The sequence below is a fragment of the Orbicella franksi genome, chromosome 5 (assembly GCF_964199315.1).
Source record: "Orbicella franksi chromosome 5, jaOrbFran1.1, whole genome shotgun sequence".
Classification (NCBI taxonomy): Eukaryota; Metazoa; Cnidaria; class Anthozoa; order Scleractinia; family Merulinidae; genus Orbicella; species Orbicella franksi.
In genome coordinates, this window is record NC_138149.1 from 10,680,000 (window position 1) to 10,691,252 (window position 11,253).

Genomic DNA, 11,253 nt, shown 5'->3' on the forward strand with positions numbered 1-11,253 from the left:
ATTGCTTTGACCAGACAAGGATACCATTACAATATACATCTCAACTGATATCTCAGTTTTCGTAACGCTCTGATATGAATCTCGCAAGATTCCTCCTCCTCGTAATAGTGTATATCATTTGCACTCAATGTCACCAAACAACAACATCCCGGTCATTTATCGTTGACTACGAAAACAACGTTTTCCTCAAAGATGGAAAACCATTCCGCTACATCTCGGGAAGCATTCATTATTTTAGAGTTCCTCGGACCTACTGGTACGACAGGCTGTTGAAGATGAAGGCCGCCGGACTAAACGCCATACAAACGTGAGTAGACTGAGTATGGTTTACTTTTCAAAGGGTACACAGGCAATTTCTGTACAAGGCTAAGTTTTTTTTGTGGCGCGCAACGGCCAGATTGTATGGAGGAAAGTAAGGGGGGATGTAACAATATCATCCGAGCGTTTGCGTATTAAATTAAAGGATGTCGTTACTGCGTGATTTTTTTTTTCTTCCTCCGGAAATGGGGAATTCCGTTATCTCCGGCCGGGTGCTTGCACAACTACGTAGCTGTTGATCATTTAGACATTCCTTTCTCCGGTGTCGTGGGGAGATTCTTGTTCCGGGATGGAGGGGGATCCTTTGATATTTGTCTGTGTTATCTGTGGTAGATGTGCTATAATCTTGTCTCATGGCCGGGACAAATGTTTCACCACACCCCCACGGGATTTAGTGGGTGTTTGCGATCCAAACTTTGAAACCTATGCCCAATTTCAGACCAAAATCTGTGACTTTCCATACCCCATTTCAGACCTCTAAAGTTAGTGCTTTGCTCTTATATATGACCGCAGCTAACCAGAATTGGCTTCCATTTGTGTAACCATTTGAAAATCGAAGGGCTACAAATTTGCCAATGTTGATGCGGAGAAAAAATAGTGCCATGTAAACAAAATACCCGATACCAAGCCAGAGTGAAAAACATACTCTATTTCAGACCAGAAGGGATCAAAAACCATACCCTTTGGGGCCGCACATACCCATATAGCCCATAGAATGGAGTACCCCAGACCTCCACGGCGCGCTAGAGAAAAGAAAAATGTTTTGTATTGCAGATACGTTGCCTGGCAGGTTCATGAGCGAGTTGAAGGAGAGTATGACTTTGAGGGAGAAAATGACTTTGTGAACTTCACTAAAATTGCGGGTTCTCTGGGCCTTCTGGTGATTATTAGAGCAGGTAAGAAAAAACTATGGATTGAGAAAACTTCTAATGAAACGTGTTAACGCGAGGTGGCTTACTAGCAAGTTGCCCTCTGTCAATGAAGAAGAACATGATCCATCTGACAATTGAAATTGCGCAAGAAGATAAAATAGTGTTTTTGTGTCGTTGTTGTTGGTGGTGGTGTTTGTTCTTTGGTTTGTTTGCTTGCTTTGCGATCTCGTTGGGAAGTCAATCATTACCGCTACGTAACTGTGGGTGGCGCGGTGGCGCGGTGGCCTCATGGTTAGCGCGCTCGACTCCGGATTGTGCGGTCTGGGTTCGAGCCCTGGCTGGGAACATCGTATTTCTTGGGCAATACACTTTACTCTCACAGTACCACTCTCCACCCAGGTGCATAAATGGGTAGCGGTGAATTGAATGCCGGGGGTAACCCTGCGATGGACTATCATCCCATCCAGGGGTGAGCAGAAATACTCCTGGTCGCTTCATGCTACAGAAACCGAGGGTGCTTTCCATGATACCAGACCGACCGGTCAGAAACCAGTGGGTCTACACGAGGAAAAATGCAACGACATTTTCCTATCAAGCCGGGCCAACCGAGAAGAATGGCTCTTACTATTTTTTGTTCCTTTCCTGAATTCCCTACATAACTGAAATCTACTGAAGTGAAGTAGGGTAGCGGCTTGTCAAAATGGAACGCCAAATCTCGGTCCGACCTGTCCGATCGATCAAATTGGACCACCTCCAGAGGTGGTCCCAAATATTCCGATCGGATCGAAACGAAAATGACCTTTCCATTTGACTTCCGACCGAAATTTCCGAAATTTTGGCATAATGGAAAGCACTCCAGGATATAAGCTCCGGCCTTGGCTCGTATACATACTTTACCTTTACCTTACATCTATGTAACAGATAACGTGTTTCTCTTTCAGGTCCTTTTATTGCTGCCGAGCGAGATATGGTAGGTACAGTGCAACGCTTAAAAGTTTTTATTGTACTAACTCTCGACCCGTTATAATACATCTTCGGAGACCCAGGGGCAACTAGTTAGAGGAGGGGGGGTCAATATAATCTGGCAAAAATTGACGAAAGTTTCCAAGGAAAAAGGCGTCAATAGCCCCTACTAGTAAACCTTTCGTTGCTTCAATTTGTGCCAAATTTACTTCGTCCGCCCCAACTAACCGCCCCTGGATCTCCGAGGATGGTTAAAATCAAGAAAGAAAAGGGAATCTTCGGCAATCAGAACGTATTGAGTATAGTTGTTGCGTCACATCAACACAATAACACCTGTCCTAGGTATTGTATGTGTTCGCGTTATACCATAGAAGACTATTTTGAGACTTTTCTGCCTAACAGAAAAGCAAAATTAACCTACTGTAAACGGTAATGTGGGTGATGTAACGTGAAGAATGCTTTGCAATTCTTTGCAGGGTGGCTTTCCTCCTTGGTTGCTGAAAAACTACACGGCAGAATATTCCCCTCGTTTTAGAACGCTATCGAACACTGGTGAGTCAATGATATGATGACCAACCAACTAACTCTGGTTTTTAGTCTCAAGTGTGATCAAAGTAACAACTATCCTTACAGATCGCAATACATTTCACTTCGTTTTCAGTTTTGAGAGTTTGGAACATCAATTAAAACTCACTTTGTTATTGATCCCTCGACAGCATACATGAGTGCAGTGGACAGATGGATGAAAGTCTTGCTGCCAAAAATAAAACCTTTGGTATATTCTAATGGTGGACCTGTTATCGCTGTTCAGGTGCGGAGATAACTCACAGGACACAAATGTTATTATTTCAAACAATACGTGTCCATAAATATCTGCAGATGACACCCGTGAATTCAGTTGAGAAGCGGCATATTCGCCCTACGCTGTAAGAGGGCCGCTCCCTGTAAATTCTCCATTATGTCATATTTGGAAGGTTAAATGGTCGAAGCCCTATAGACTGTGGAATAATTTTGAAAGAACTGAGATTTTTCAGGTTTTTCTGACCAGCCAGTGAAACATCGATTTTAAAATGAGTATGCACATTTGATCTATTTTGTTACTACCGACTGCGGAATATTTCATAAATTGCTTTAGCTTCTAGGACCTTACATAAGAAGAGCCAAAACACTTTATCTTTCTTTCTGCACAGAGGAGCAAGAAAAGACTCATTTTCACTTTCGTCTACCCGCCCGTCCGCATCGATGCCCTTGCCCTCTCCCCCGCCCCTCCCCCCCACCCCCTTCAATTCGTTTATTCTTGCAAGAAAGGTCCATCTTAACTCTCCCTCGGTTTTATTTAGCACCGGCATCCAGACTCACCCCTGGGGCGGGGGGCGCGTTGAATTCCTCAGTATTTGTAGAGCGTCATACCTGAAACACGATCACTCAACTGTTTGAAATCAGCCCGTTTCTCTTTTCAGGTAGAAAACGAGTATGGTTCTATAGAACAGTGCGATCACCAGTACTTGGCACATTTACAAGATCTGTTTATGACATATCTTGGCAAGGATGTCGTTCTTTTCACAAACAACGGCTGTGCCAACAGAATGCTGGAGTGTGGAACGCTGCCCGGAATGCTTTCCACGCTGGATTTTGGCGGAGGTTATGTAAAACATTCCTTAGCGAGTATTCTTCTGAGAGGATATTCTGTTAAAAAAGGTAGTACAAACCTGGCAAATTCTGCAGCGTAATTTTGTTCATCATGATTTGGCGATAGACAAGGGGACGCACCCACTCTTTCGTTTTAGGACAATATAGTTAAAAATCCGCCCAAACCCAAGTCACTTGTTGTACGTAGACGAAGCAGACGTTCCAACAGTCGTATAAAATCAGCTTGGCTAGTGTGGTAGATACCAATGAGTTGGAACCAGAGACATAGTACCTCATGTTTACTTCGCCCTGGATTTGTTGTTCGAGAGCGAGAAACTGGCAGTAACTTTAAAACGTGTGAACCCTTCTGGACTTTTTTATCAATACATTTCATAACAGGTATTTTCATTTCAACAATAGCCATTACTGAGATATAACAATTGTTCAGTATGTAAAACTGACCTTTAGCATAAGTAGGTGTAAGGACCGCGATAAATTTAACAAATTGACGTCAGTTTTTTATGCGTCTGTCCTGTTATTGATCATGAGTTTCGTCATAATGACGTAGCTGTGGATAAACTCGGCTGTCAGCTGAATGGATCCGCAGACTACTTCGACAAAGTTATGACGAAATTCATTGTCAATAACAGGACAGACTCATGAAAAACTGACGTCGTTTTCTTTTTTAATAGCAACATCGCATAACTTATAAATTCAGGCGCTTGTCCACTTATATTACTAACAATGAAAATTAGCGAATATAATGAGCTTGCGAGATTTTCTGCAGTTATTGTAAAAAGGCTTATACTATACAAGATAAATGCATTACAGCTCTTATGAGAAGTGGTCAGTCTTCTTTCATCACAATCAACGTGGTTTTTCCGCCTCATAAACTGTCTTTCTCGCTGGACTGTTTCTGTAAACGACGCGCAAGCTTGTGTGTTTTGATTTCCTTGTTTCGGTAGGAAACCCTGGAGAAGAGTGCTTTAAAAACCAGAGATACTTTCAACCCTCTGGTCCCTTGGTCAACTCGGAGTTCTATCCTGGATGGATAAACAATTGGGGAATCCCTTTCCAGCGCCGGGATGCAGACACTGTGGCCAAGAACCTCGACAGTTTGTTGAGCGCTAATATCTCCGTGAACGTGTACATGTTTCACGGAGGAACAAATTTTGGATTCATGAACGGTATTGTATTCAATGGATTCTTTTACTTTGTGATAATTGCTTCTTCGATCGAGCATAGTTGAATGGTATCGAGCATAGGGAAAAAGTCAAGAAGCCCGGTAAACATCAAAGAAGCAAACAAATGGACTAAGATTTATGTTGGAAGTTCCTTGACCCTGCACGTCTTTTGTTTTATACTCATTGACTATGCGTTAATTACATAATAGTAATGCTTCTATTGGTTAGTCGTATGAGCACGCATAACCACCTTTTGTATTTTGCCAGGTTTTGTGCAGGGTCAACCCCCAAAATAACCAACAAAACAATACAACAAAGAACTTTGCCAGGTTTTCTAACCGTTTCCCTCTATTAACTATGAATCGAGACACCCTACCGAGTCATGCTTCCCAAGCTTTACACAAACACCACTATCGTACTCTAGACAAAATGGTTTGTAAGAAACTGTGATAGTGCGTCACAGGACAAGTGAAACATCTACCACAAGATGGCGTCTCTAATCTGCAGAGGAAAAAGAACGCTCAGTAAAGTGTTCTCTTTGATTTCCCACAAAGATTAAGTTAACCTTTTTCAAAGTGATAACTAACTTGTGTTTCTTTACATTTTCTCTAATTGAGTAGAGTCGAACCTCCATTAACGGCCACCTCCCTACAACGGCCACCTCCTTACAACGGCCAACTCCCTACAACGGCCACCTCCCTACAACGGCCACCTCCCTACAACGGCCACCTCCCTACAACGGCCAACTCCCTACAACGGCCACCTCCCTACAACGGCCACCTCCCTACAACGGCCACCTCCCTACAACGGCCACCTCCCTACAACGGCCACCTCCCTACAACGGTCATCTCTTTACAACGGCCACTTTTTTCGTCCTTGCGGATGGTCCATACATTCACTCTTACTTGAACCTCTCTACAACGGCCAACTTTCCACAGCGGCAACGGCCACTAAACCGCGCCCTGAACTATCAGAATAACTTCTTCACAACGGCCAATTAATCAACGACTGGTGAATGGTGTTTCCCAGTTCCCGTGTTATGTTGTAAAAGGTCATGAGACTTGATCCGTACCGCGCGTCGTTGGTCTCTGTTTTATTGATATATTTTGATTGTGTTAGGTATTTCTATGCTACAGCCAGTATTTTTTAAATATAGAAATGGTGTACCCCCCGAAAGCTAGGGATGAAATCTGGGTATTATTTGTGCCTGGAACTCTACCCCGGAAATCTACCAGTAAAATTGTATCATTTAATTACACAGTGAAACGTTACAGAGAGGTGGCCGTTATGGGGAGTAGGGGTGTAATATGACACCAGTTTTTAGCGAAGGAGGATGCGTTAAAAAAACAAGTCTTGACATTCTTTTTTGATATCGGGCAATAAAATATCTTTACTATTAACTCTATCTTCTTCTTCTTCTTCTTCTTCTTCTTCTTCTTCTTCTTCTTGATGAGGAAGACCTCCTTACATATATAGTTGTTCTCATGCAGGTGCCAACATAGGCAAAGTCTACGAACCTCAGATAACAAGCTATGACTATGATGCACCAATCAGTGAAGCTGGGGACCCCACACACAAATACCTGGTCATGAGAGAAGTGATCTTGAAACACCAGGGAGTCCCGCCAATGCCTGTTCCTCCACCAACTACTAAGCACGCTTATGGAGCCATAAATATGACCAAGGTGCAATTGTTAGTAGGATAATGAAACTTAAGTATAACGCGGCTTCCAAGATTTTTTTTCGCTTGGGATATCAACATCCTGTGGAAACAGAGAAAAACGCTCCCAATGTAACATAGATTTCAATCTCTGCATCTACTTCCAATTTGTTCGTAAGGAAATGAAGTCGCGATGTCAGGAGGAGAGATGATGTGGTGGGTAACGCCGGCTGAATTTGATATCGGCAAAGCAAAGCTCCTGCTCAATAATCGTGTTTCTGTTTTGATCTTCTGATGCGTTACGTTATGCTATACGTGTGTTTGGTTGTGTTGCTGCCGGTTGAGTTGTGCCGTTCTTTTGTGCTGCAATGGGTTGTGTCGTATTGAATTGGGGTATATTATATTGTATAGCATTGCGCAGAAAACCTGAAAACCTGTCGTCGTTCATATGTTTTTTTTTTTCTTTCAGATTTACTACACTTATTTTGTCAAAATCCTCATGTCAGCTTTGTTTTCTCTTTTCAGGTGGCTTCGTTGTTTGAAGTCTTGGAAGAACTCTCTCCTGTTGGCCCAATAAAATCTCAGTTTCCCCAAACCATGGAGAATGTTGGACAAAACTATGGCTTTATGTTGTACCGGACTCAGATTCCTTCAAAGTATGCCAACAAACAGGTGGAGCTGGAAATCGCAGGATTGCGAGACCGGGGAATTATCTTTGTTGGACAGGTATATCGCGATTTTACTTTTTTCGTTTAGTGAACCCAGCATCTACCCTTTAGAGTTTAAGAGGCTTTACGAATACGTGCATATGTCTTTATTTTTCCTTTTAAAAGGAGAGTTGCTAACCCGTTATTTTCAAAATCAACAAAAAATTATACAAATGCATTTGTTTACAAAGTCCGTTATTTTAGGGCTCTGATCTGACTTCAAGGTACTGTGCTATGTTTCTGACCAAGGTACGTACACTGGCAGTTTCTCCTGCCCCTTAGGTTTAAAAATGGGTAAAGAAGGATTGTTATGGTAACATGACAAAAACTTGCCGAGGGATTAACCTCCATTCCATCCGGAGGAAATCGGATATTCTTCGGCTGAACGAGAAGAGAGGACACCCGGGGAACCCAGAGAGAAACCCTGGGTCTGGGATTCGAACCCGCGCGACATGGGTGGGAGGCGAAGTTTCTCAACAAAGCGAGGTCAGCTGCAGGACCAAGTGTCATTTACTCCAGAAATTGGTTTGAAACCGAGGGCAACTGTGGAAAATTACTATTGCTTCCTGCATGTTATAGGTGCGACAGGCAACCTTACACCGATCAGGCCCGAACAGTACAATGTTAACCATTGAAAGAAGTCTAACACTGGACATATTGGTGGAGAACCAAGGTCATCATACAGGGAGCTCTGACATGCAGGATCCCAAAGGAATTGTTGGAAATGTGACCATTAACAAGGAGATCCTCACCAGCTGGGAAATGTACCCGCTGAACTTAGACAACATTACTGGGTGGGAAAAACCGCAGATTCATTCCACAAGTAAAGTGGGTGATACCTTCACGCCTACATTTTATTCAGGATTAATTTTTCCCACACCAGATGGCATCCCAAAAGACACATTCATAAGGTTTCGGAATTGGCATAAGGTATGGTTGCATATTCGCTAATTAACCTAAAGCCCAGAGGCCAGTTTCTCGAAGGTCCCAAAAAGTTTTCACACCCGAAAACCCATAACAAAATCTCAAACTTCATGACTACAGAGCTGTTTTATTCACATATTCTTAATATGAACAAAGGTTCCCTTCATACAAGAAGTTTCCGGCGTATACACCTCTCTGTCTTTAAAAACCGATTAACTAAAAATGGCTTTGTGGGCCCGCTAGGTTTCCGGGGCTTTCGAGAAACAGGTCCCAGTTCAGACGTCGCGCTGAGTCGTTTTTCTACCGTGCTAAATTAGAACCCACGTTTTGCACGGCAGAAAAACGACTCTGTTTCGGACGTAGTGCCAGTGTCGTACCAAATTCAGGATTTACTGAAGCCACAAACAGTTCTCCTTGTTACGCCCGCTGGAACGCCATACCGCCAAAGTACCTAAGTATTATTTTTGACCTTTGTTTAGGGCGGCAGAAGCACTACGTTTGAATCGCTGCCATGCCAGAGTCGTGCCAGCACGTCAGAGCTTGTCGAACGTAACTGCTTGAACAGTGCTGGCCGAACATAATTGAAATGTTTTATTCAGATGCCGTGCTTCTGCCGGACGCGTGCTGTTCTCGAACTTATTCCTGAATCTAGTTCGGCACGGCAGAAGCACGACGTCTCAAGTAGGCCTTTCAGACAAATTTCACGTCGTACGGCGGATTGGCACAGCACAACCTTGTCCCAAGAGACTTTTGCATCTAAATAGCTCGCACTGCTTGAATAATGCAAAGGTCGTTTATTTAACGTTTCGCATTAAGTGTTGTCTGAAGCTACGCTTCTCTAAGATTTTAAAACAAGTTTAAAAATGCTGCAACATTTGTCGTGCATTACATGTAAAAACAAGAGAAAATTTGGAACCCGTTGCAAGTAAATAAGCCAGTTTCGGTACATTAGAATAGGTCATATTCGTATTCCCGGTATTGGACTGGAACTAGCTTGCAACTGAGCCTAATATGGGGAGTCTTTTCAAATGCAAATGACATTGATCTCTTTTTAATGATATTCACCCGTATGAGCCTCCATTTCAAGCTAGTTCCAGTTCAATACCGAGAATACGAATATGGTCTATTCTACCATGGCTCTGAGCCTTGGGGGACTAAAACAAAAGAATTCACCTTGAAAATGAAACACGAATGAACAATCTCTTTGGGTATGGATCAGATCTCGGTGACCAATATGTTTTCGTTTTGCTGTTGTGGTCTGGTTAACCAGATTAATCATATTTAATTTTCAGGGTCAACTTTACGTCAACGGGTTTAATCTCGGCCGTTATTGGCCGGACGCTGGACCTCAAGAAACTCTGTATGTGCCGGCATCTTTCTTGTCCGCGGGACAACAGGGAAGTAGAGTGGTCCTGTTTGAGCTCGATGATGCACCGTGCGACATTCCCCTGACCTGTGTCATTGAAAGTGTGTCAGTGCCCATTTTGAATGGGACCGTGCACCCTCTTTACCCTCGAGTAACGCATTAAATGCACCCTCCCCTCCCTGCTTAATTTGTAACATCTATAATTCATAATTGTAGGGACGCGTAATTATAAGAAAAACTCGTTAACAATTTTCAAAATCACGTAGCAATGAAAATTGTATTTAGAAGATTTATGGCTTTAAATTCCGTTGTAAGCAGTTTTCGATTTATTGTCGAAAGAAACGTTTTTTTTAATTTGCTACTTTGGTTTTTTCGCATGTGACAGCGCGCTTTATAAAGTCACTGCAAAGGAATTCCTTTTCTTTTCTTCATCTTAGCTTATAAGGATAGAGAAGAAAAAAAGACGGGAATTTGAGCTGGTTTTCTCGGGATTGACTCCTGACCAACTGGTTATATTAAGTAATTGTTACTGAGTGACTAGGCGCCTATATAATGTATTTTTATTCATATATTGATTAAAATTATTTTAGTAATAGAGCAAAATAAATATTGTTGTTGGTGCTGTCGTTCTTCTTCAGTAGGTCATTGAGTTATTTGCCCATTTGCTCTGATAAACCTAAGTGGCAAAGTTTGGATGCACCACAGTGGAGACTTGGGAAGTCAATGGGAACGCAAAAAAACAGGCCCGACTTCAGTGGTTGTCTTTTCTGGGTGCATATACTCCAAATTTGAAATACAGTCATTAAAAAATGATTTCAAGTGATTGTAGCTACCGGAAAAGAACTCATAAGCGCGATTAGTCAAGATGATGATATAAATCAATCAGGCGATGGGATGCTTTTCTCGCTTTGCCTTTTCTGGGGTTTCCAGGCGAGCAATGTACGAACAGTAATTAGTCCGTACTAGGGAAATGTCTACACTTACAGTGGGGGAGGGGGTATTAGGAGGATGAGTGTGGTTCCACTCCCATACTTGCACCTTCAGTGTTGGTCGAGGAAACTTGAAGAATAAAGTAATTTCCATTATTACCACAGGAAATACTCCATCTTAGGGTTAAGTAAATGGCGGTGTGTTTCTATAGGGGTTTCCCCGCCGGCAAGAAATCGGCTGATGAACAGAAATTTTAAGGAACAGATCACCTTGAAAGCCTCTCCCCCCCCCCCCCCGGACGATTGTCACCCAACGGTAGAATTAATTTCCCGTGTTTCTTTGTTTTAGTCCAGCTACAAGATTCCTTCCTATTCTATACACAGGTCGTCTAGATCAAGAGATATTACTTCGTTTTTTTCTCTCAGTACTGTAAAATACGAATTCTCATTCTTTTTATTCCTTTCATGCACACTTCTCTCTTCGCCCATGAAACAGTCATCTGGCATCATGCACATGTCAATGTCCTGCACATGTCAATTTCGACACTTTCAGACAAGTTCTCCAGTACCTCCACCAAGCCTTCATAACTAGAGATGAACGACTTTTATATATACGGTTGTTTCTGGAAAGGTTGTACTGGAAAAAAGTACAAGCGTAGCGTCATTTTTGAAAGGAATCATGGATGGTTTTTTGATATAATT

The 11,253-nt window shown here is 42.5% G+C and overlaps 1 protein-coding gene across 1 annotated transcript; it reads left to right on the forward strand.

The window, feature by feature from the left end:
- The first annotated feature begins 74 nt into the window (after positions 1 to 74).
- Positions 75 to 11,134, forward strand: LOC145488188 (beta-galactosidase-like). The gene is made up of 11 exons (XM_081466992.1): positions 75 to 307; positions 1,093 to 1,214; positions 2,132 to 2,160; positions 2,630 to 2,705; positions 2,870 to 2,964; positions 3,614 to 3,851; positions 4,748 to 4,969; positions 6,457 to 6,650; positions 7,151 to 7,351; positions 7,912 to 8,262; positions 9,549 to 11,134. The coding sequence occupies exons 1-11, from the start codon at positions 75 to 77 to the stop codon at positions 9,783 to 9,785; spliced, it is 1,998 nt and encodes a 665-aa protein (XP_081323118.1). The 3' UTR covers positions 9,786 to 11,134.
- Positions 11,135 to 11,253: the final 119 nt, after the last annotated feature.

Coding starts and splice junctions, on each gene's coding strand:
- LOC145488188 (XM_081466992.1), top strand. CDS start 75: ATGAATCTCGCAAGATTCCTCCTCCTCGTAATAGTGTATATCATTTGC. Junction 2,706..2,869: donor TAGAACGCTATCGAACACTG/GTGAGTCAATGA, acceptor ATCCCTCGACAG/CATACATGAGTGCAGTGGAC. Junction 2,965..3,613: donor GACCTGTTATCGCTGTTCAG/GTGCGGAGATAA, acceptor TTCTCTTTTCAG/GTAGAAAACGAGTATGGTTC.